This window comes from Cryptotermes secundus, unplaced genomic scaffold (genome assembly GCF_002891405.2).
Source record: "Cryptotermes secundus unplaced genomic scaffold, Csec_1.0 scaffold39, whole genome shotgun sequence".
Taxonomy (NCBI): Eukaryota; Metazoa; Arthropoda; class Insecta; order Blattodea; family Kalotermitidae; genus Cryptotermes; species Cryptotermes secundus.
In genome coordinates, this window is record NW_019723904.1 from 57,666 (window position 1) to 84,888 (window position 27,223).

Sequence of the window (27,223 nt, forward strand, 5' to 3'; positions counted from 1 at the left end):
CACTCCTCATGTTTCTCTACATTCATCAGTCCTTCATTTGGGATAGTTAAAATCTGATAATAGTAAAGGACCATATTATTCCTTGCAAAGGAATGTGTAATATTTTGCTTCTGAATAAATAAACACTTTTTGGACAGTGGAAGTTGTGTTGTTGATTTGGGACAGTGGATGGACTCATTTGAAGGGTGCAGTTTCAGTTGCCTCAGTTATTGCCGAGAGACGATCTTGACAGGAGTCGAGTGGTCTAGCGAGGCTGCACATAAGTACAAAGAAATAAAATTGTCGTCCTCTCTCTTTTTCTTTCTTTGTACTTATGTGCCAGCCTCAAAAGATCACTTTTTTATGGTTATCTTTAATAAAGGGTTCTTCAATATTCTATACTGATATTAGGAAAATCAAGGAAAATTAACTAACAAGAGTTAGTTATATAATAATGTGATTTATGAAATAGTTTTCTGATGAAACGGGCCTTGCAATCAATTTTAAACTGTTAGTGAACAGTGAAAGAATGATAAATGATTACCCAGAGAAACTTTCATAATTTTTAAGAAACAGAGACATTACCCTTCTGATGTACAACATCAAAGGTACCAGAAAAATGGTCTAACTTTCTAGAGTTTATTATGACCAGAAGTCTGTGAATGTAATAACATAAAATTAACTTGGAAAATTTTGGTGCAAAACATTGTCCCTGTATTTTATCATATATGGCTGACCTTGCGTATGTTACCTTGGAAACAAAATTGATTACTGCTCAGTAGGCCTCTGCTGGTTGTTGAATACTGACCAAGAAAGAAATCCATTTTACCAGTAAAGCCAGTTTTAATAAACTCTATTTGGCCTTTAGTGCACATATTTTTATTTTTCTGAAGATACTACTTATGCAGTTTTACATTTGAACTCATTTCTTGCTTTTGCAAGCATATATTATGTTCAAGGAAACATATTACATTCATCTGGCATGCAATGCCATGTAGTCTAATGGGCTTAAACTTAACTACACAGCATTACATCCCAGAATAGAGTTCCCTTCATAGTCACTGCTGAGGACCTCAAATCTAAAATGAAGCATGTAGTTGTGACACTTCTCCATTTTCTGTTAGTTTGTATTTCTTTGATGCAAGTATTATTATTGTCATCACTTTGTTTCCATATACATTCAATCCTTCATATCACAGTGAAAGACAAACTCCATGCTCACATAATACAAATACAGATATTAATCATTAAATATTCATCAAAGTAGCTGAAACAGAAACAAGTCAAAACTGAAATAATTATATGACCTGCAGGCAAAACTAAATGTAAATAGAGATATTCAGTATTTTCAAGAACAAAAACCATATTAAAATCCTCAGTGCTAATTTTTATATCTAATTTTGGAATAAAGAATTATCAAAAGAACATGCGTGTCTGTAACATAACCTAACCCAACATATTGTGGCATGTAGAACCACTGCTAGGCAACAACTCTGCAATAAGCAGCTATGCAATAGCCATTGCTGAGTAATGGCTCATTAAACAACGGACATTGCTAGGTAATGGCCAAAACAGACATGCCCGCAACAATAGAAGAGTGGTTGGAAATGGTGTTCTATTCTAAGGTCATATAGCAAGGGGCAGCTGCCATTAGGAGACAATCTTGAGAGGGCAGGGGGTTCATGTGAGATGGCTTCCAGCCTGGGAGTTAGTTGGAGCAATAAATTCGTTGTGGGGTAGTCGCCAGCTGATAAGAATGTGAGCACAGAAGCAGAGGATCTGTCACCAGGCACTGACTGGTGAAGAATCAATAAACTAACAAGGATCAATTTGTGATATAGTGAACTATAGTGTATATGAATTAGTGATAGCACTATAGTTTCTTGTAGTTACAATCTGTAAGTGTTCAATAAATTCAGTTACCAATCCAAATCTTGTCTATAGCCACTCATACATAAGATAATAATCAAAGAACATACATGCATATGTACATTTTTATCCTAAAATGTTTCAAACTAACATGTGAACGGATTTATATGTACATCTGTAAATTAATCTAATATGTAAAATGACATGTACTCCTGTAACACAACCTAACCTGACCTAACATATCTAAGGGTTTATATATGTACATCTGTAACCTAGCCTAACCAAACCTGACATGTTAAAGGATGTACATGTATACATGCAGCATTCAAGAATTAAATCAGGTTTAAAGAAAACTTTAGTTATTAATCTTACATTTCACTTTCTTCCAATTCACTGTTGGTCCCAAGTATTGTAGTTAAGATCCTGGCACCACGACCCTAAACTGTTAGAATAACAGGTTACACCAGTCTCTGAAAGTAACTGTACTCTTCCAAATCTGTCATTATAGTGTACTGACAGCCCCATATTTTCTTTCATTGCACAATAAATAGGACAGAATTAACCAATAAGCAACTGACTTCTTAGTGCTGAAAAGTTCTCTGTTTAGATGAAATGTGTATGTAATTATCTATCCTCCTTGCCATATTGGAATTTCATATTTGAATATTTGTCCCACTTATTTCGCTACACTTAGTTTCATTTATTGGATATTCCTCTTCAATAGCACACAGTACTTCACCTGCTGCTCATCACTTTCTTCATTGCACAGTATCCAACACATCTCATAAACACAACCATTACAAGTAGTACACCAAAGTCAACCCAATATACATTTCCACTTACACCCATCTCTTTTAGAATATATTCAGGATTGCTGAGATGACAATAGATAACGTCCTCTGGGCACGTAAGTTTTGGTCGATCATAACTATATACTGCAGTAATTATTCCTTCATAACTGAATCTGATGAAACATAAGTAGGACATCCAGTACAGGTACTTTGGCATGTGTGTGAACAGGATGAAGAATCCTCCAAATAGAATCATATATGCTATGGAAAGAGCTCCACAGAATGTCCCTGTCTGTAAGAATAAAAAATAATGCATAATCATCTTACTTGGGAAGAAGCATGATCTATTCATGTTTAAACTGTTGCTTTACAATGGACACTGCTACACCTAACAAAATGTCATACAGATTCTAAAAATTTATACACTTCACTTGAAACTATAGAAAGTGATTTTATTCAAGCTGTAAACAAATAATTGGGAATACTGAAGAAAGAGATAGGATAAACATCAGGATACACTGTGGTCTTCAAGGTTATTAGATTTCTTTCCTGAAGATGGAGGGGGCAGGTTCTTCAAACTGTTGGCAACCACCTAATAGACTACACAGTGGCAAGACTTAGAGGAACAAAATGTAAATGTTCACAGCCTTGAAAACTTCAAATATCACTCCAGATGTATAACAGAGTACCACAGCAATGTAACTAATTAACCATCTAAAACAGACAGTATTATTCCAGCAAAAAATGTGTGAAGGATGAGAATGCAGTACACTTTTTGCATACTTACATGAACAGAACGAAAATTACTCTCACAGTAAGAAGATAGGAGGCAAGATCTGCAAAGCCTTCATTACACTTGCTGGACATAAGAGTTAACTAACTCAAGACATATAAAGTAAACAAGAGTGAATGACTTTAAGGGTAAAATCAATACAGCATAAAATATCTAAGAAAATACAATTTTCTTTTTTTACGATTTATTTACTGATGCTGTTAGTAGCTCAGTCTACATAGCATGTGTGACAAACAATGGCTCATGAGCCACATGCAGCTGTTTTGAACTATTATTTAAGCTCATGAGGGGAGGGGACTGCTTATTAGCTTTCTACAAATGGATTAAGTATAAAATATCTGCTGCAAGACAGCCCTTTTTGAGCCATAGCCTTTCTTAGAAGATTCTGCCAGATTGCATCTGTTTTCATTTCTTTGGCGTTTGTGACAATTTTTTTACAGAGCAAGGTCATCAGCCTTGCATTCAACCCCCAACCCGGAGGACCAGGTCCTTGTATTTATGTCCCCCAGCGACAGGGTGTCCCAGTTATACCCCCAAGCACTGGGTTCTTTTTCTGTCACTGTCTATGATTCGCAGAGCATTAAATAATACAACAACAAAAAATAATGAACTGGAAAGCACATGGAAGAAAGTAGAAAGGCTAAATTTGAGATACTATCCTGGGATTTGCCAGAAAGGTAAAAGGAACACAACTAAAGCATCAGTCAGAAATGGCTGTCTTTGGAATGATATTTGAAATTGGAATGCCTTGAATTAGAATCAGGAATTCTACCACTAAATCATGATAAGATAATAAAAGTTTGAATAATATTAACATACATAATTTCCTAAGAAGTGCAAACATTTTTAGTTAAAGAACTAAGGAGGGGATTCGAAGTCCCATTACCTTAATTAAACAAATACAAGCTTATGTTCAGCCATACCTTTTTACTATATAAGTAGATGGTATCAAGCCATTGCCCAGAAAATACATCTCTTTGGATCTGTTCCATAAAATTATATATATATTAACTTAAATACTTACTGGAGCCATTTTGGAAAGAATACCTTCTATATAAAAGAATGTATATGTAGGTTTTGTTATTATTATAATTTGTCATGCAGGCAAAATTAGATCACATTATTATAATGAATACGATTCTCTAGTTTTTGTAAAGTATTTGGTCACAACAGACTCTCTTTCAGATTGCAGATTATGTTTCTGGTGAAGCCATTATAGATAAGTTAATAAAAAAATACTTCATACTTACAACAGGGCTGAAAAGAGTTCCAAAGAAAATCCCAAAACTCTCCGCAACAAGCACACACATGAAGCACATTAGGAGCATCATGACGAATCTCTCCCATTCCAAAGGTTGGGATGACAAGAAGTACGATACAGAGATGTGTATTGTACAGTAGAACAGCTGCAGAACACAAACCCTTAAATTAGCGCAACTTTTTGTCACCAAACCCATGGTATCAAGATGGCTGTTGCCATAGTTTTCACAATTTTGTAGAAAGCAATAAAAATTATCATAGTTCACAAAACAAATTCAAATTCAAATATGTTATAGGAATAAAAATATTTTTGTTAGTTAAAAATGTCTGTAATACTTTAAATGACATTAATGGAGGAACACAGACTGAAGGTGTTCAAGAAAAGAATGCTGAGGAGACTATTTGGACCAAAAAGAGATGCAGTGACAGGAGGTGGGAGAAAACTGCATAATAAAGAGCTTCAAAACTTGTACTCTTCGACAAGTATAATTAGAATGGTAAAGTCAAGGAGGATGAGGTGAGCAGGGCATGTAGCATGAATGGAGGAGAAGAGGAATGTATCTAGGATATTGGTGGGAAAACTAGAAGAAAGGAGACCACTAGGTAGACCAAGACATAGGTGGGTGGATAATACTAAAATGGATCTTAGAGAGACAGGATGGCTGTATGGATTGGATTGATCTGGCTCAGGATAGGGACCAGTGGAGGGCTCTTGTGAACACGGTGATGAACCTTTGGGTTCCATAAAATGTTGGAAAACTCTTGAGTAGCTGCAGGCGGTTCCTCAAGAAGGGCTCAGCTTCATGGAGTTAGCTGGTTAGTTATAATATTTTACCACGATTTTTTAAGCCTTGTATGCATAACACTGTAGATTTACTTCATAAACATACAGACCTTTTAATATTAAAGTAATGAGTGAAAACAGGATATACTTTAAGATGAAGCTTTGTCTTAAAAAACTGCACTATACAATAATCTTTCTTTCTGATCAACACAGTTTCATTTAACAGCCAGAAAATTTTGCAGTACTTCTCTACTAAACAGTAATTTTCCTCAGATGCCAAATTGGGCTCTGCCCAATTTGGTGACTTCTGGGAATATAAGTCCTGCATCTGGAAAGGGGTTCCTTCATTCTTGTATGTACTGCATGCCATAACTTTTGTGTAAAAATGTTGTTCCTTAAGGTAAACATATCACTTACTTGTACTGGTATACTGGATAATGTTAATGCCATGTAATATGTTCTCAGTCTGTACCAGTTGTTGAATTGTTCCTTCGTAACTATGGCACGCTCCAAAGGAACTGAAATGCAAATAATGATCAAAAGAAATGTCATGTAGAGCATGATACTGAGGTCCATAGATGTACAAATAATTGACACAGAGCTCATTTTGTTCAGAGCAAACACCAAAATATTTAATTCACAAATCTGCATATAGAAATCATAAAACAACAATGTTCTGACATGGAAATGGATATAGAATTTGTCTGAAAGAAATCTTCAAGATCAGACTCAGTCTTGCCCACTGTCTACATAATTCTGGAAAACAGTCAGAAAATAACCATAATATTCGTTCTAATAAGAGATATAACTAATTTATATAGGAGGCCTTCATTATCAGTGGGTAATTTAGACTGAGAAAACGTCAATTAAAACGAACCTCCTTTACTTATAAAATTTCTACCCATAATACATTATGTAAATAGGGGTTAATGATGGGTACCAAAGGTGGGTCTATAACCAGAAAATGTAGCATGCTGTCCACAACATATTTAATAAGGAATCACTTCCTAATGGGCCATAGCACAACTCCTGCACCCATTTTGAACTGCATTAAATTGGTGTGTTTTCTCTTAGAGAAACTCCTGCTGCAGCTACTCTCTTCATTCATGGCATTAACAAGGGTAATAATTTTTCAACACAATTAACCAAGAAAATGACAGAAATAACAATATGCATTGAACAGTGGGAGTCGTAAACAGTAGACTCAATGTGTGGCAAAAGATGTCTGTGTCCATGTCTGGGAGCACATGTGTGCCTGTGTGAGTGAATGGATGGGAGACTGGGAGAAAATCTAGATTTTGCACTAGATGGGAATCTTTTTCTTGTGTGTGTGTGTGTGTGTGGGGAGGGGGGGGGGAATTCGTGATGCATGGATGTGATCATCAGAAGCATATGGAATTTTCACACATACTTCATAAATAATTTTGTCCTCTATATGCAAGAAAATATACTGAAGACTTGAATAATAGGATCTCATTCTACATAGTGTGCCAGCAATTCTTATCAAATTTAAAATATCAGCTATTTCAGATTGCTATATAAAAAGAAAAAGAATGATTATACTTCCCCTTACTTTTAAACATATAATATAAATAAAATCACACATCATATGACTCCACAAGACATTGATCTTACTTTTCACCGAATACTGCACAAAATGTGTTGCTGTATTTTCATTCCATGAAAGAAGCTATAATGTTGAAATTTCTTTAGTTTATGTTTGAATATATTCATATTTTTATAGAAGCCACAAATAACCAGAGTAAATCAGTCAATTTTAAATCCATAAATAAACACACAAAGCAATCAAAACTCACATCTTATTACTGCAGGCAACATTGTGGTGTAGCTAAGATACACAACACAGCAGAATAGATAACCTAGGTTACTGATTGTTTTCGATCCGTTGTTACCACTATCTAAGAAAAGTGCCCCCAAGAGACCTCCAACAAAGATATGTAGTAGGACCTTCAGGTGAGAAACAGTCTGTAACATTGAAAGAGAGAACAAGGTAAATACAACATTAAAAAATGTAATAAGAACGAAAAGATATCATTTCATTTCAATTAATTTATGTTCAATTGCACTACATACTTAGTGCAAGTATGGTCGCGAGTCCCAAGGAACTCGGACCCCAGAAAAACTGTGCTGGCAAGGGCCAGCAGCATATACAAAAGACAGACTCGTCCTCTCATCAGAGAGAGCGCCCCACAGAAACAAGACCGTAAGTGTCAAACAGTAATAAACATCTAGTCATGAGCCCCAGATGGGGCTCGACACCAAGACTTACTGACTAACTGACTGACTGACCGTCAGTCGCAATATGACTTTGACTTTGACTAAGGAGTCAGTTGGAATATAGCAGCAGTCGCAGAAAGAAGACCCGAACGCGTGATTAGAAGATTTTATAGTCTGCGATAACTGAGAAGTCAGCAAGTGAAAACTTATTGTATGACTTCAAGATTGTGTGCTGTAGTACAGTTATATTGGGAGTGTGTAATTAAGAGAGACTTGTATAGCTCCCGAGTTATAAATAGATGAAGACTACTGAAGACAAGAGTGAGTAGGGTTTGTAAAGTATGTAAACCCGCAACATTGTCATAATTAATTGTAGCTATGATTTGTAGGTTGTTAAATAAACCAATTAACAATCCGAACGGCGTCTTCAGTAGTAAAACACGTTACAATATCATTCATCATTAGCATAATGAAAATGAGATGAAAATTAATCCAACTAAAAGTAAGGCAGTTTGTTTCACGAGGGCTCGAGTAACGGAGCCACTAAATTATTCGTTAGGGGGCACAGTAATCCCAGAAGCGAGCAGCTCTAAATATCTGGGAATAATTTTACGCAGCGACCTAAGCTGGTCTGATCAAGTTAATTACACTGTGAAAAGAGCCTGGAAGGCACTTCATTTTACAATGCGTATTCTAAGAAAGGGAAATAGCAAAACTAAAAGTCTAGCATACACATCTTTAGTGCGTCCGATTCTGGAATATGGGGCGGCGTGCTGGGATCCTTACAGGGAGGGACAGATAAATGCGTTAGACCGGGTGCAAAAGAAAGCGGCTAAATTTGCACACCATAGGAACGAATCGAACTGGGAAACCTTGACAGAGCGCAGAAAGATAGCTCGCATATGTGCTCTCTTCAAAGCATACACGGGAGAACGGGCTTGGAAGGCTATAGGTGACAGATTAGAAACACCATGCTATCTGAGCAGGGGTGATCATGGCAAGAAAATTAGGAGTAGAAAGCAATGGACAGATATCGGGAAATACTCCTTTGTAAATAGGACTATACAGCTCTGGAATCAACTACCTGCAGATGCTTTAGGTACTCTGTCCTGTAAACCAAGCAATTTTAGGTAAAGGATTAGGAAAGTGATAAATGAGGCGAAGTGAAGTGAAGTGAAGTAAATGACATTACACATCCATGACTGTTTGTTTCCTTTTGTTTGTGTTTTGGGTGTTGTATTTCTCTCTCTCTCTCTCTCTGTTATTGTTGTTGTATTTGTTGCAGTTGTTTGTATTTCTCTGTAATTGTTGTAGTTGTTAATCATATTTGGTTTGTATTCATTGTGGTAGGATGTCCTTGTTGTTGTAATTGTTGTTGTATTTGTTGCAGTTGTTTGTATTTCTCTGTAATTGTTGTAGTTGTTAATCGTATTTGGTTTGTATTCATTGTGGTAGGATGTCCTTGTTGTTGTTGTTGTATTTGTTACAGTTGTTTGTATTTCTCTGTAATTGTTGTAATTGTTAATCGTATTTGGTTTGTATTCACTGTGGTAGGATGTCCTTATTGTTGTGTTTTGTGTATTGTGTTTTGTTTGAACGTGTTGTCACTTAGTGTAATGTGTATTACTTGTCTGTTGTGTCCTATTGTGTACTACTGCCACCGGGCTAAAACCCAATTGCAGTATAATAAATAATATAATTATAACAACACACCTCCTGCTCTTACATCAAACAACTGTAACCACAAAATTATTATTTTGACACAATATTTTTAATTCAGGTTGATACCTTTAAGATATTAAGCTATTCATTAAACAGAATCCGGCACACACTCAATTTCCTCTCATGCAGCTGTAAGTAAAGTAAGTGAAAATACAAATGTATGTCTGGAGAACCCCAAATTAGCATTTCTCAGCAGCTCAATTTCTATTTTTTAGTAATTATTTATTAATAAAATAAGTATTTATAAGAGGACTAAAATTATAGTAATAGCTGAACATTTTGGTGGGGTGGACTAATCTCTCTTATGAGATGTAGTTTGCCCATCCTTGTTCTCTATCTCCCATGTCTTCTCTTTCCATGAGGTTTATGTCATGCTATCGTTTAAATTATCATAAACAAAAGGCTGACAGATAACATGCCTCTAATATCTACTGGCTTAAACACTTCTAAATTTAAATAATTAAACATGTAGAGAAAATTCTGTTAGTTGTAAAACCAATACTTTAAAACACACATCTTATGTGATTGCAAAGCTATAGCTTACTTAAGATTCCGCCACCTGGGTCAGTTCTTCATGGAACTAAGTGACTTTCATGATGCCCCCATAAATAAAGTCCTACATTTCATTCAAAGTGCAGGATTAATAAAGGGTCAATACAAAGGGGAAGCACAACAGATCATTGAAGGTCGGGGTGCAAGGGTCAGATTTATGGCCCACCCTTCATACTCATACTCAGTACTTTACAAGATGTAACTGTTATGACAGGCAGATGGGACTTCATTTACAATTATTAGTAAATTAATATTATTTGCATGTTAATTTCACTTGACCTAGAATTTTGTTACCTTATCACTTACCCAGTCTCTGTAAAGTTGAGTATAGTAGGATTTAAATAGAATGAAGAACCTCTGATATTCATTTGGTGAGTCATTAGGAACTACTGTTTTCTCCGAAGGTTGCTTTGGTTTAGATTGCTTCAATTCTTCTCCTGACTCAATTGCTGAAATTGAATATCATATTATTATCATTACCATATCATTAAAACTGTTTGCACACTTTGTTTCTATCATAATTACAGCTCAATTTTCCATTATTTCATGGTTTATGGCATAACAAAATACACAGCAATAGTGACCAATGAGATTTATTTTTTAGAGACTCGAGTTAAGCATATTGTGATGTACACTAACTGGTGCCTAAAACTAACACCCATAATCATATATATATATAATGATTTATAAAAGACTGGCACTCACAGTTGAAGTGAGAGCAAGAACATCACTGCCAGTTACAGCCTTGCCTATGGGGTAACGTTCCCACCTCATGATTCAAAACTGGTGGAGGTCGTGGAATTTTTAAGGGCGGAAAAATTCAGGGAACAAATCCTCCGGGAGGGACTTTAAGCCGTGGGTCCCGTGTTGGAGATTTACGGCACATAAAAGATCCTCATGTCTCTAGGTGACCTCTGAGCAAAATTAGGCAAAAAGTTTCCCGCCCAAGTAGTTTCCAATGCCTCTGGTAGATGGGGGAAGTATCGAGTACCGAGGGCCGACCTCGTTGGCTGAATGGGGCTGACAGCATGCGCCAGTACTGGTAGGGTATGGCGACTGGTAGAATATGAAAGGGGGACGTACAATAGACTATAAGTCGCGGTGCATGGGGAAACCCACCCCCTCCAACGATAATAATAATACAGCCTTGCCTAATGACTGATGAAATGGTTATTGTCTGTTACTATCATCTTAACAAAGAGTCATCATACATAAAAAGAGGAGTCTTAACTAAAATAAGATGAACACAGTGCATAACACTGTTATTCAGGAACAGAACATGAACATATGGCACAAAACATTTCATTCTTAGTGTCCACCTTCATTCCAAGCTACTTTACTTAAAAGGCAACGCTAAAAGGTAACTATAATATCTGAATTTGAATACATGTAAATATAACAGAGTTCAATAACTAACTAACCAAACAACTTCTTGTAGTTAAGCCCTTCTTGCGAAGCCATCAGTCACTCAGCCATTCAAAAATTTCCCCAAATTTTATGGAACCCAAATATTCATTACCATATTCATAAGAGCTCTTCACTGCTTCCTACCATAAGCCAGATAAATCCAGTTCATAACACTCCATCCTTTTTCCCTAAGATCCATTTTAATATTATCCTTCCACCTATATCTAGGTCTTCCTTGTGGTCTCTTTCCTTCTGGATTTCCCAACAAAACGCTATATGTATTCATCTTCTCCCCATGCATGCTAAATTCCATGCCCATCTCATCCTCCCTCACTTGGGCATTCTAATTATATTTGGCAAAGAGTACAAGTTATGAGCTCCTCAGATATTTCCGACATCCTAACACTTTGTCCCTCTTTGGCCCAAAGATTCTCTCCATCAGCCTGTTTTCAAATACCCTTAGTCAGTGTTCTTCCTTTAATGACAGAGACCAAGTTTCACATCCATACAAAACTGCAGAAAAAATTTGTAGTTTTGCATATATCAATTTTTACATTTTTTGCCAGCAAATGTGAAGAAAAAAGGTTGTGAACCAAAGAGTAGCAAGTATTACCCAGATTCAATCTGCTCTTAATTTTCTTATTACGCAGATTTTGATTTGTTACTGCAAAATATCTGAACACTGCCACATTTTTAAAGGATCTATTAACAGTCTTTATATTATATCTTAGCCTTACATTCTGGTCATGAAGCAACAACAAATACCTAGTTTATAACAGAGTTTAATACAAAGTAAAATTTATATCATCTAACTAAAGACACCACCGTGGTGGGTGGTGGGTGGTGGTAACTGAATGTGCTGTATTGGAAGGGCTTTCACAGTTCATGTCTACAGAAATAAATGCTACAACCATAGAAACATGAACTTACCATTGTAAAAATGCAACCTTTCAAACTGTAGATGCTTCACTACTGAGGTAAACCTTCTTTATCTATTACTCTTCGATATGTCACAATTCTGAATACAGCCACTTATTTGTTTCTTAAATCATTTAATGATACTTTTTCATCTACACTGGTTATAGAATGTTGAACAAAACAATGACTGTAAATTGTGAATGGGGAAGGATGTGGAGGCAGTTATTACTTATCTTAAATTATTTCCCCCCAAAATTTAATGTTGTAACTGAAGAAAATGCCACAAAACTGTATTGGAATAGCTGGATTTGATGTGGAAATTGGAATATGGTGTCTCTAGATATGAGGTAGGACCATTAATCAGTCAACTGTTATATTTAGTGTAACCAAATTCTTGTATTAATTGAGTTCCTGAGAGTTACTTAGTGTCATTAAATTTTACATAATCTCCATTTCATTTTACAAATCTTGAATACAAAATAACGATGTATATAAACTTAGCATCAAGAATTATGGAATTGAAAGCATACCTGGGACATGCTTTTGCAAGTTCCAAATGTCATTCTTCGCAGCCTGAATCAACAGACTCTGGTAGGAACCATATTCTCCACATACAACCTCCATCACTGAAAACCCAAATAAACCTTTTGTAGTATAAATCTTTCTTGAGAATTAAATGAGAGACAACTGCTCCTGTTTCTTACCAAGAAAGGATGTAATTATATAATACCTTTTTGAAAGAACCACACCACATAACAAAATTAAATATTTCTCCAATTTAGACATTTTATCATGTGCCAGGTAATTTGCAGGTATACTGCACAACTTGTGGTCTAAGAATCTTGGGAAGTTATTATTAAAATTGAGCTAATATTTGAATTTAAGAAAAAAACTATGAAATATGGTTTGTAAACTTACTGAAGTCAGTTGGGTTATGATATCTAGGGCACTCTAATCCAAACTGTCTCAGGTATGGAAGTATATTGTTACTGGCACCTTGATACATGCACTGGCCATTACATAAGATGTACACATTATCGAATAAGGCCATGACAGTGGCACATGGCTGATGAATTGTGCACACAATAGTGCGCCCACCTCTTGCTAGGGATTTCAACACTTTGGCACACTGTAAGGATGATACACTATCCAATCCCCTGCAAAGAAATAAAAAGAATAAAAATGACTGATGCTCTGCTGTTGGTGAATATAATCCAGTTATTTCAAAGTACATTGTAACTACATGATCTCACTGATGTCACAATAATAAGAGACTTCTAACGAAATTCTGATCTCTTTTCCATAGACCTATTAACAGTACATAATTTTAAAAAACATGTAGCTATGAAGGATGGAAATCAGAAGGTTAAGCATAGGCAATCCTTGCAATATCACCATTATGATGTATTGCAATTATTCAACCAACTTATAAACACTCCTGCAAAGATCCCAGTGTTCTATGTGCACTATTCTAAACTGTGCTCCAAACCACCAGTTCACCCCATCACTTCAATACAATCCAATAAGACCTTCAGTTTCTAGCTCATAAATTAAACTTACGTGGTTGGTTCATCCAGAAACATAACTGGGGGATTGTCAACCAGTTCTAGTGCAATAGAAAGTCGCTTCCTTTGTCCTCCTGACAGGCTTCTACATTTTGTATCTCTACATTTAGTCAAACCCATCATGTCTATTATGTCCTCTATCTGGAAAGAGAGTTAAAAGTTTACTGATTTAGAAATGATTCATTCACAAACTCGTCTAAGAAATAATTACTATGAATATGAAATAGTTTAAGAGAAATGAAAACACTGCTACATATTTTGTGACTTACAACATGAACATAAAACCAACATTCAATATAATAACAATCATATAACATCTAGTGAATTACAATGATGATTAGGTATAAATAAACCATAAATATTGAATTTTAATTTATTTCCTTTGATTTTTTTTTTCACAAATACACATGTACAAAACAAGAATTCATTGGACAAGTGTTTTAAACAAGCTCCAACTGAAAGCACCAAATTTCACTTCACAGAATACATAAAATAAGAAAACAATTTAAAAACTTGTAAGTGCATGCGTTAAGGGCTTATGTAAAATGGAAATACGTGTTTGTTACTTATCTACTCAAAGTAACTTAACACTGCTGTCAGTAGCTCTGAGTGTATATCAGCAAATAGTATCTATCTATGGCATCTACCCAACGAAATGCTCTCACAAAATAATTTAAGAATCAATCCACCGTATAGACTAAAACTGAATATCATGGTGCAGTATTTAGTTCTTTTGGTTCAAAGACTGGAGATACTGGATTAAAAATCTTAAACTCAGCAACTGACTCTCCCAACGTTTCGCAGTTTTCCCAATTGGCCCAGTTCTTTCGGCCAAATTCTATTATAGTACTTTATAAAAGGCAATGACTGCTTTATTCCAATTTTCTGCCAATTTGCTGCTCAGTATAGTGTAAATCATAACTAACTCCATGAAGCGGAGTCCTATAGAAGCTAGAAATCACTCAGATGGTCAAGAAATTTCGCATCTTGTCGAATCTGAAGGACAATTAGGGCTACCTAGAGATCTAAAGTTCTCACATTGATGACTATGAAGGTTACTGTCTTTATGGATGTGATGATGCCACATATCTCAGGCCAATAATCGATCATAATCTTGTTCAAAAAGCCTGACACTGGTCCCTACTGCAAGCCAAATGAATCAAATTTACATCCTTGTGCCCCATTTCTGTAAAGATATGAATTTAGTGTCTTGGTGTCTAGTTAGGATTTAGTACTTTTATATATTATAGGGTATAGCATTTCAGTACCAACAGCTTACAAGAGGCATCTGAATATTTTTAGACAAAACTACAGAAGCAGAAGCTTATTTCCAATACGTTAACTTCATTTTGTGTCTTTAATCTATGTTAACCTCTTACATGTGTCAGCTCAAGAGTCTTCTTGATTTGTAATATAAAGTGTTTGCCTAACACAAGATTTGTATCACTTTACTAGATCCAGGAACAAATAAGAATTCTAATGACACATTTGGTAAAAATTTTTGTAATTTCCAAATGTATGGCCAAGGAGACACACAATCCACAACCCAAACAAATGATCAAAGTCCTAAAAAAAATAACAATATTTATTTGGGATAGAATGACGCCGTATAAAAAACAGATAAAATTGTGTCTCTAGATAAATAATAATGCTGGGAGATAATCAAAATAAAAAACAGTTTGTAGCTGAAATAAATATGTTATCAGGCTTAATGGGGTATGAAAGTGGGAAAGAATGGATTTGGGAAATATGAATCTTCCACTGACATTTTCATTCATTTCTTTATTTATAACACTATAAGAAATGTCATTCAGATAGTTAATGCTCAGCAGAAATCAGCAGAAGAAATCTTTAAAATATAAGTTAGATTTAGCGGGAGTACAGGAGGTCAGACGGGATGGAGGTGGCATCGCACCAGCAGAAGAGTATACATTTTTCTATGGATAGGGGAATGAAAATCATGAATTAGGTACAGGTTTTTTCGTACATAAGAGAATCCTATCAGCAGTTAAGATGACAGAGTTCATTACTGATGGGATATCATATATAATACTAAAAGGTCGCTGGTGTGATATCATTGTTACAAATGTTCATGCCCCAACAGAAGATAAAATTGATGACATAAAGGATAGATTCTATGAAGAACTAGAATATGTATTTGATAAATTCCTGAAGTATCCTATGAAAATTTTGTTAGGAGATTTCAATGCCAAAGTAGGGAAGGAAGACATTTTCAAACCAGCGATTGGGAATGAGAGTTTGCATGAAATTAATAATGATAATGGAGTTAGAGTAGAAAACTTTGCCACATCCAAAAATCTTACTGTCAAAAGTACAATGTTCCCACATCATAACATCCATAAATTTACTTTCACATCTCCTGATGGAAAGATACACAATCAAATAAGACCATATTTTGATAGACCGGAGACGGCATTCAAGTATACTTGATGTTCGACCATTTAGGGAAGCAGATTGTGATACTAACCATTACCTGGTGGTGGAAAAGGTTAGGAAAAGACTAGCAGTGAGCAAACAAACACACAGAGTTCATATGGAGAAGTTCAAATAAAGAAATTAAAGAGGTAAAGGGTAAAGAGCAGTATCGTGTTGAAATCTCAAATAGGTTAACAGCTTTGGAAAACTTGGAACTCAATCAAAACGAAGACAGCACACACACACACACATACCCAGCAGGCCCAGCAGTATAACACACGCAGTCACAGGAGTAAGACACAGAACAAAGCACAATACACATGAACGTAGGAAGAAAACTCCGACAGAAGAAGATAGGTGTGACTCGCGTACTGAAATATGACATAAGGATGACAAATCCTGAACATTTTTAATATTTAAAGTTTAGCAATATATGACGAATATATATTTTAGTTATTTTAGTACAAAGACAACAGGGCATGCAATGCAGTAGTTCGACATACATCGAAAAGCCCCTGAAGATGGCACTTTAGTGCCGAAACATGTAGTGCAAGAGAGAAGAGTAAGGTGAATAAATGTATGCACTGTAAGACTGTCAGAATAAATCATGGACGAAAACTTGGAAACTTAGGTGGATGTTAATAAAGCTTGGGAAACTATTAGAGAGAGTCTAGGTTATTATGAACCGAAGAGACATAAGCCATGGTTTGATGAAGGATGCTCAAAATTATTAGATCACAGTAAGCAGGCCAAACTGCAATGATTACAGGATCAAAGCGAGTTAAATGGGGATAATCTGAACAATATAAGATGTGAAACCAGAAGGAATTCCAGGAACAAAAAGAGGGAATATCTCAAAGACAAAATTTATGAGCTTGCAATGAACAGTAAGAATAAGAACATTAGAGACCTGTATAGAGGAATAAACACATTTAAGGGGGTTACCAGCCTAGCAGTAACTTAGTGAAGGATGAGAATGGTGATCTGCTTGCAGATTCCAACAACATTTTGAATAGGTGGAGGAACTACTTCTCTCATTCATTGAATGTACACAGGGTCAGTGCTGTTAGGCAGACAGAAATCCATACCTGATCCTAGCACTTTCGATGTTGAAAGTGCTATTGCAAAATTGAGACAGAATAAATCACCAGGTAGTGATCAAATTCCGGCAGAACTTATTCAAGCATGAGGTGAAATATTATGTTCTAAGATCCACAATCTAATTACTTCTATTTGGCATAAGGAAAAATTGCCGGATCAGTGGAAGGAGTCTATTATTGTACCAGTTCACAGGAAGGGTGATAAAACTGTAATTATTGGGGAATATCACTGCTATCAACTTCGAAAGGTATAGTAAAGTCCATGTAGGTAAATATTTGTCTGATAAATTTCCTATCCAGAATGGTCTAAAACAAGGAGATGCTTTACCGCCACTCCTTTTCAATTTTGCTTTAGAATATGCCATTAGGAAGGTCCAGGGAAATCAGGTGGGACTGAAATTAAATGGGACACATCAGCTGTTGACCTATGCCAAGGATATGAATCTACTGGGTGATAATATAGATACCATAAAGAAAAAGACACAAACTTTAATTGACGCAAGAAAAGAAGTTGGTCTAGAAGTAAACACTGAGAAAACTAAGTATATGTTGCTGTCTCGTCACCAGAATGCAGGATAAAAACGTGATATAAAGATAGGAAACAGATAAAGAAAACAGTCTTCTGGGATGTGGCACCATGTAGATGTGGTGTTACCCGACGTTTCGGAAGAACGTATCGCCTCCATCTTCAGGGTAGAAGGAAAAATAAGAAAATCTGCAAGTGAAGAGACAGTGGTAACAGGTGCAAGCAGATACGTTCCTCCAAAACGTCAGTTAACACCACATCTACACGGTGCCACATCCCAGAAGACTGCTTTCTGCATAGTCACCGCTAAGAAAACCTCAAATCTTACATAGGAAACAGATGTTTTGAAAATGTGGCACAATTAAGATATTTGGGAACAACGATAACAAATCAAAACCTGATTCAGGAGAAAATTAAGAGGACACTGAACTCGAGTAATGCTTGCTACCACAGTCCACAACCTTTTGTCTTCTTGTCTGTTGTTCAAAAACATAAATTTAGAATATACAAAAGTATAATTTTGCCTGTGGTTCTGTATGGGTGTCAAACTTGGTCTCTGACATTAATGGAGGAACATAGACTGAGGGTGTTTGAGAACAGGGTGCTGAGGAGAATATTTGGACCGAAGAGAGATGAAGTGAGGTTGGAGAAAACTGCATAATGAAGAGCTTCATAACTTGTACTCTTCTCCAAGTATAATTAGAATGATCAAGTCAAGGAGGATGAGGTAGGCAGGTCATGTAGCACGAATGGGGGAGACGAGGAATGCTTATAGGATATTGGTGGGAAAGCCAGAAGGAAAGAGACCACAGGGAAGACCAATATTCGAATGGATCTGAGAGAGAGAGGATGGGATGGTATGGATTGGATAGATCTGGCTCAGGATAGGGACCAGTGGAGGGCTCTTGTGAACACGGTGACGAACCTTCGGATGCCATAAAATGCTGGGAAATTCTTGAGTAGCTGCAGAATTGGCGGCTCCTCCAATGGGGCTCAGCTCCATGAGTAAGTAAGTAAGTAAGTAAGTAAGTAAGTGAATAAGAAGTGAACAGATAAAGACAAAGATGGCTTAGAGGATTCCTAGAAACGTAAAAGAGATAAAGTTATCCCTGTAACAGACCGTGGAGGTCCATAGACTTGTGAGACGTTGAGGCTCCCACATTTTCTCTAGACAACTGGCTCACAGACGGCGGTAAGGTTGCCAGCCTTACTCGCCGGCTGCCCTGTTTACTCCCATGAAGATCCCTTGTACTCATTTCAGTTAGAGATCATTGGATTTTTCAACTTACCTAATCCTCACAGAAGCACTATGGCCCTGGAGTCGACTTAGCCTCTAACAGAAACGAGTACCAGGAATTTTCCAGGGGGTAAAGGGCGGCCAGAGCTTACGGCTGACAACCTCACGGCTATCTGTGAGCCAATTGTCTAGAAAATGTGGGAGCCTCGACGTCTCACAATTCAATGGACCTCCACAGGGATAGCTTTACATTTTATTCCGAGAAACGTACCTATAGATAGTGAGAATTTGGAGGACCGCAGTTACGTCAGGTCAATTTACAAGATGTGACTGGGTTACTGAGGGCTAAATGTTACTATTTCTTGTAGGTCTCATTCCTTTGTCAGTGGAAACAGCCACGGAAGTTAACGTTTTGTAACACACGTCATTTCACGGTGTGTTACATAAAGAGACAACTGTCATGCTAACACATTGATTCTCAAAGTGTGGTCCGAGGACCTCTAGGGGTACACAGGATTATTTTTGTCATCCTATCCTAAGGTCGAAGGAAAAAACTATTATATTAAATATTTTTAATGTTTCACAATATCTGTTTATCCGGAATAATGGTATAATAAATATTTTGGAATCAAGATTTACATAGGGTGTGTATAGTGTGTGTCTCAGCCATTTTTGTTATTTAACGACTGAGGCACGAAAATACATTGTAAGAGGTATTAAATATTGAAGCATTAAAACATTTTAAATAAATGAATTTATTTCAACCTGTTTTAAGTTGATAAGCACACAATTTAAATGTGAAGACATGAGGGGACTTGAGTGTTTAATATCTTGCTAGAGAACCCGAAAGGAAGGCTGAGGGGTGTTTGAGTATGTAATATTTTGCTAAGGGGTCCGAGGACTCGAAAAGTTGAGAGTCTCCGTTCTAACGGGCCCCAACCAGTTCAGTCGTCTGATTACGACCAAACTTTACATTGGAGATCCTTGTTCACATGTGAAATACGACGGTATGTGCGTACTTACTTACTTACTCATGGAACTGAGTTCTTCTTGAGGAACCGCAAATTCTGCAACTACTCAAGAATTTCCCAGCATTTTATTGAACCCGAAGGTAAAATACCGTGTTCTGGAAAGCCCTCCACTGGTTCCTATCCTGAACCAGATCGATCCAATCCATGCCGACCCGTCCTAACCCTCTTAAGATCCATTTTAATATTGTCCAGCCATCTACTCCTTGGTTTTCCCAGTGGTCTCTTTCCTTTTGGCTTTCCCAGTAATATCCTATATGCATTCCTCGTCTCCCCCATTCGTGCCACATGCCCTGCCCACCTCATCCTCCTTGACTTGATCAATCTAATTATACTCGGAGAAGAGTACAACTTACGAAGCTCCTCATTATGCGGTTGACTCGAACCTGCCGTCACTTATCTTCCCCAATGGATGAGAATAATTGTGTTCCAGAGCGAAACACTCAAATCATAGTGCATAAAACAGACGCGATGTGTGAGACAGGAAAAGCATACACGATTTTGGTCAGAATTCCAGATCAAAAGAGGCCACTCGCGAAACTTATTCGTGGAGGGGAGGTTAACATTAAAATAGATCTTACTGAAATAGGACGCTGTTCCAAACAGTTCACGATATAGTCTAAAGGCATGTTTCTGTAAATACGGTAATGTGGGCTCGGTTCCATTCACTGACTCGCCGAGTAAGTAAAGCTCGATTACAATGTGATGGCACACGTATAAAAGACAATTTTCGTATATGGATGAAAGGGTGAGTATTTATTCTCTTACAGCAGATACTCGTATGAGGGACAGATTTTCATTTCTCTGCTGGCAGCTGCTGTCTGGGCTGGAGTGGCTTATTCTGAGACCATGTTCTCCCTTGACTTCCCCTCTTCAGAACAGGCTTGTGCCATCACACAACAATCGAGCTCTACCAATTTTTCCGGCAAAATGAGGGTGGGCGGGATATCTGAAATCCGGAAACCTATGGTTCAGACACAACAACAGTGCATGGTATCCGTAAGTCATTCAGTCTGTAATATACCTACTTACCAATAATTGTTTGGCCTTTTCAGGAAAATTTGGCCCCAATTTAAGGTTCCCACAATGTGTCATTATTTCGTACACGGTGAAGAGAGGAGACAAACAGTCTTCCTGCATGATGTAGCATCTTTCCTTCTTCTCCTTCTTGCTATGAAGGCCATTGCCGCTGTAACGGATAGTCCCTTGTACTCCTTTCGTACTGCAGCAAAACAAAAGAAAACCCGAAGTGACACGTCATGAATAACGTTTCTCTAAAGATTTATGGCAATGAACGATTGTTCCTTGTACATCAATTATGACTGGCACTAGTTATTAAGTATTTAACATCAAAAAGATTTCAGCATTTGGCTTTGATCCCATCTTCAAGCGGATTGGTGGTCATATTGACGAATTTTCTTTGTTTTTATACATTCTACTTTACTGGCAGTAATAAGGTGTTCTGATTTCAGTCTAGTCGAATTACGGAGCAATTGTAGGAAAACAGTTGATATGTAAAAAGTCGATTACTAAAACAGATATTAGGCCTATCTATAATCTTACACGACTAAAAAATCATTTTTTGCCCAAATACGTTCTGTATACCACAAAATTATTTTAATTTATGACACTCTATAAATATATTTAATCATGTTAATAGACAAGGAGAAAACAGATTAATTAATTTGACTCAAGGTTCAGAACTAGGTCAGTCGAAGATTTATATGACTTGAAATATATATATCATGAACAAGTTTCTGCATGCTTACGTAAATCCAGAAAGTACACGGAGTAACGAAGACTTCCCTGCACCAGACGGACCCATGATAGCTATCAACTGTCCCGAGCTGAAACTGCCAGACACGCTTTTCAGGACTTCCTTCTTTTCTGCAAACGAGATCAAAATTTCCAGCTATATCACTCGATGGGCACTCAGGGCAGTAGATCAGAAACACCTGGAAAGCTTCGAAATGTGGTGTTGGAGAAGGATGGAGAAGATCAGTTGGACCGATTATGTGGGAAATGAAGAAGTGTTAATTAGAGTCAGTGAGCAAAGGAATATCCTACACGAAATAAGAAAACGGAAGGCTAATTGGATTGGTAACTTACGCGGTAACTGCCTTCTAAAAGTAGTTATTGAAGGAAAGATAGAGGGGCGGATAGAAATGACCAGAAGACGAGGAAGAAGACGTAAGAAGATGCTGGATGATCTTGGGGACAGAAGAGGATATTTTCATTTGAAGGAGAAAGCTCTAGATCGCATCAAGTGGAAGAAATGTTTTGGAAGAGACTGTGGACCTGTCGTCTTGACAGATTACAGATGAATGAATATCACTGGTCTACAGCATACTAAAGCAAAAGAGTAAAACAGATACAATTCACTGATAATATTTGCGATTAATATTAAACACTGTTCTTCACAGTGGCTACTGAAAGATAGATCTTTCACAGTAGCCATCAGACTTAATTGAAATCTATTCAACTGTGTGAAATTGGATTGAACATCCATGATTTCCTGTCATAGGCCCAGGAAGGAGTTCTTTACGGCGCTCGAGTTCTGAGAACATGTGCTTGTGTTCCCGACCGCTTGAGTGCCTAGAATATCCCTGTGTGTACAGGCCTGCCGCTGGTTAGATACGGCCAGTAAGGATCTGTGTGCAGTTTGTGAAAAGGCGTTTTACGGAAAGCAAAACTTCATTCGGTGCGGCAAATGTGATTCACGATTTCATTGCTGCAGACTTGTGTGCTGGAGACCAATGCAAGTGCATCGACGGTTAAGTCCGCTCACAAGTGTGGCAGCTGTAAGCAACTCACGGGGATGCCTCAAACGAGCATTTCTTCTCCAAGAGTAATCAGAAGGAAGCCATTTCTGCACAGCTACAGTGTACTGTTACATGTATCGGGGATAAAGATTCTCTCAGCCTGCAGCTGGAAGCGGTTCGCCCAAATGGCATCTGTAAAGTCTTTGGTCGTGATGGTGTCAAGATCAACAGTGAACATTAATTTAATATCATTATATAGACTGTCATATTTTGTATTTTGTTTTTTAATTGTTTTTATGTAATGCTAACTTTGTAATTGACATCTGTTCTGTTACGTTTGACCGTAAATAAACACGAATTGAATTATTATTATTATTATTATTATTATTATTATTATTATTATTATTATTATTTGTAATTATTACATCTCTTATACAGATTTCAGGGGACACAGAAATGTATGCAGTGAGTTGACGGAAAATATTTGCATTTCAAACCACAAACTGTATTTTCTTTCTAACACCTGGCTAAATGACAAACTTATTTGTCATACACAACTCCCGGTCTGACAGATTCTGCTTAAATTCGGGTACGACTCGAGGAGAAACAGTGTTAACTACACAGTATCAAGCACATTTGATTGCCAATTGCTTCATGCTGCTTACATGCTTAGCTTACGCTTCGACACTGAAGATGGAGGCATGAAACGCCAGTTGACTTTCATCGCACTACAAGGCACTATATCCCAGAAGATATATCTTGTCACAGCCACTGCTATGTGAGCCTCAAACATAACTTTGCATTCCCCCTCCTAGTTCCCTTGACCCCCTCGCTGCAACTCTTCTGAGGACGCTTACCTGTTCCTTCACAATGATTTATGTCATTCTCACTGGTCACGTGTTCTCAGTGAATATTCTGCTGACTCTGCAGTCTGGCTCACTGTCATAGTGCCGGAAGCTATAAATCTAGCATCGTTTTTACAAGATCCAAAAATTACTTTCTTCCGAGATTTAAAACTTTACATTAATAAGAAAAATTAATATTTTTAAGACAAAAGAAATCAAACTATGATCACCAATATGGTGTTATTACGTATTATTGAAAACTGGTAAAACTGCCATTCAAATAGAACATTTGTTATTAAAAATATATTGATGATAACCCGAGAATCCAACAAAAGTACTTCTAGAAATACGTTTCCAATTTTAAAAAGTATTACCATTCTGTCACCCAACATACAGCTTATAATAACACAGTCACGGTGCATTGCTGAAGTCTTTGCTGGCCAATTTGTTTAACATTTATTCTTCGTCTTCTCCGTTTATTCCAGAAAGTATTCATAAAAAAGTACTATCTTTTGGGATATAACGCTCTGTTGAAAATTATAAATTAGCATAATCCGATATTGGTTCGGCAGCAAAATGGTGCAATAAAAATTACATGAAACCAAACATTCTTAAAACAAATACAAAACCAAATTAATTCAAGAAAATAATAATATCCACTTAATTACTACATTGGTGACGTTCATAACCGTAGGAACTGAATGTGTAAAATATTTTGGTGCTACGTTACATAGTAATCTGCACTTACATCGTCATGTTGATTACATGTATTCTCATGCATCAAATTTTCTAGTTCATTGCATGTATTTCTCAGTTTATTCCAGGCGACAACATCTATATTCTTTGTTTTTTGTTAATGTTTACAAGGGCAAAATCAATTGTTGTTCCATTATGGATAACATTAGTCTTCGTGGGCGCATAAACCAAAATTGGGGTCTCTTCCACTTTTATTGATGAAAGTAATGCTTCAAGGCTCAGACCCTCATCAAAGCGCGGTACAACCGCACACATCATCTGTCGGCTTCTTGAATGCTTTAGCAAAAATACAATTTACCTTGACGATATTTTTTCTTTTTTTGCAATCCTGTTTAGCTTGTGGTTTCTGTTAACATGTCATTCATTTTGTTTTCAAAAGTGTTATAGGTTTTTTGCTGTTAGCAAGCACTCAAATAAAGGAATTTAATGGAAACGAATTACTATTATGTTTTTATAATTCTCGGTTGTTTATTGCTGTACTGCTATATATGCAGACATAGAGGACTGTGAGACAGCTGCGTCCGTTGAAGATATCCAGCTGAGGTTCGGCAAGAAATCTTCTCATTGTGTGTCAGGTACCAATCATAACAGCTTTCAGAACCAGCTGTACAGTACCATCAGTTTCAAGTACCTTCATACGTACGTTCTCTGACAATAAAGTTCGCGAACTCATCGCGGCACCACATTGCTGAATATCACTGATGTCGCCTTCAAAGTAGTCCTCTCGGAGAGGTATGCATAGATGTCAGCGCTTAATCCTCATTTCAAAACAATCTTGGAACTGGTTTATGAAATGGGCTTCACAGCTGACGTTGTATTACTCCTGATGTCATCAATGTCATTAAAATGTTTTCCTTTCATTATTTCCATTATCGTTGGGAACAGAAAAAAGTTGTTGGGGGCTAGATCCGGTGAATAGGTAAGGTGTTCCAGCACAGTTACTTGTTTACTAGCTAAAAACTCCCTCACAGACAGGGCTGTGTGAGCAGGTCCATTGTCGTGAGCAAGATCCATGAGTTGTTGGCACAAAGTTCGGGTCTTTTCCTTCTCCTTCAAATAGTCCTTTCAGTTCTTCCAAGTAGTAAACTTTGTATGACGTCATCAAACCATAGTGAGGTTTCTGTCCACTGCTTGCACGGCAAGTACATGATGGGGAGTTCACAAACTTTATTGTCAGACCTCGGATGTTCTCCTTACTGCCTCTGTAGTACATATACAGCTGCTGGAATGATTATGGGCCTAATAGGCTATGCATGTCAGTATCCACTTCCGTGTTCAATTTAATTTTTCTGCAAGATCTGCACATTTGTCAATTATTTGGGTATATCGTGACTGAAAGTTGATTAGTGAAACCGGGCATAACTGCCGTCGTCGTCGTCGTCGTCGTCGTCTGCCTCTTTTTTTTCTTAACTTATAACTGACCTTCGGACTGCTGAATAAAAAATTAACAAAGAAAATTTCAATTATTATTAGTATCATGAGAGCTTTATGTTTGCTCGTTATCAACTTTTTTACCATGAAGATGGAGACAATATTTTCCTACGAAACGTTTAACTTCTACCAGACTACATGGCGTCATATACCATAAGACAGAATTACTCCTCAGCTTTGAATTTATCTTCAAATCTAGTTTTGAATTACATTTCTGATGTAACTGGTTTTAACCCATCTCCGCAGATTTACCCTCAATAATCAGACAATAGTCACTCTCATTCTGGGGCACATTCTGGGGCACATTCGAACACACTCAAGCGGAAGAAAGCATACAATGGGCATATTGTACTATACAAATAAAGGGTCAACTGCAAGTCACAAGTCAAAGGAGATTTGAAAATTATATAACCAGGAAACGTATGACTCCAAGTTGACCTCCATCTGTAAGTGATTCGAGATGAAAATAGTCTGTCTGGGAAAAGGTCGTTAACTTCAATCACCAGACGTCAACATATGCTACAGCTAAAGCAGACATCGAGTTTATGTCAAATTTCCATGCTTTACGGATAGTCTTAACAGCGAATTGTTCAATAAGAAAGTCAAAATGTATGTAGAACATTGAAACACTGAAACCTGATAATTTTGTGTACACACACATCAGTGCGAATTCAATTAGAGTCCACTACATCAAATAACTGAATTATTTCCGCTTCGCAGGTCCTATTGGAATTTAATAACTTCGGTGTTTACTAAATTTATGAGACCAGACTTATTATTACGATAAGCTGTTCACTGAACTCTAATCTAAGTCAGCTGAATCTCGCCAACAACTTCAAGTACTATTTCCTTTAGATCCAATTTAATATTATCCTTCCATCTACACATGGTTGTTCCAAAACGTTTGTTCCCCTGAACTTTTAGAGAAAATTTCTGTCTCAATTTCTCACTCGCTGCGAGCTGTTCTCACACTGTAGGCCTAATCAGCTACTCCAGAATGCTCTATGATTCGAGGTTCCATAATAATTCCAAACTGCAATTCTGAAACAAGCTAAAGGATTGAGTTAAGTTAATCTGCGCATCTTCTATTTGCCACGTAACATATTCACGTCTAAAGGACTCCCTTTACGATCTTAAGTGATTATATAAACAAGCTTGTTTACCTTGGAGGCTGTTAAGTTTTGAATTATTTTCTCTTTTAAGATATACATTCTGTAACATTAC

At 36.9% G+C, this 27,223-nt stretch overlaps 1 protein-coding gene across 7 annotated transcripts in view; it reads right to left on the reverse strand.

The window, feature by feature from the left end:
- Positions 1-1,664: 1,664 nt before the first annotated feature.
- Positions 1,665-27,223, reverse strand: part of LOC111861910 (ATP-binding cassette sub-family G member 1) — a 233,759-nt gene continuing 208,200 nt past the window's right edge. For all 7 annotated transcript variants that reach the window (XM_023846864.2, XM_023846862.2, XM_023846863.2 and 4 more), the window contains 10 exons: positions 21,975-22,092; positions 21,238-21,427; positions 13,874-14,019; positions 13,232-13,470; positions 12,844-12,939; positions 10,295-10,437; positions 7,294-7,462; positions 5,894-5,994; positions 4,683-4,838; positions 1,665-2,931 (listed from right to left, as the gene is read on the reverse strand). In XM_023846864.2, coding sequence (XP_023702632.1) covers positions 2,584-2,931; positions 4,683-4,838; positions 5,894-5,994; positions 7,294-7,462; positions 10,295-10,437; positions 12,844-12,939; positions 13,232-13,470; positions 13,874-14,019; positions 21,238-21,427; positions 21,975-22,092 — 1,706 coding nt within the window. In that variant the 3' untranslated portion in view covers positions 1,665-2,583. The remainder of the gene's footprint in view (positions 2,932-4,682; positions 4,839-5,893; positions 5,995-7,293; positions 7,463-10,294; positions 10,438-12,843; positions 12,940-13,231; positions 13,471-13,873; positions 14,020-21,237; positions 21,428-21,974; positions 22,093-27,223) is intronic.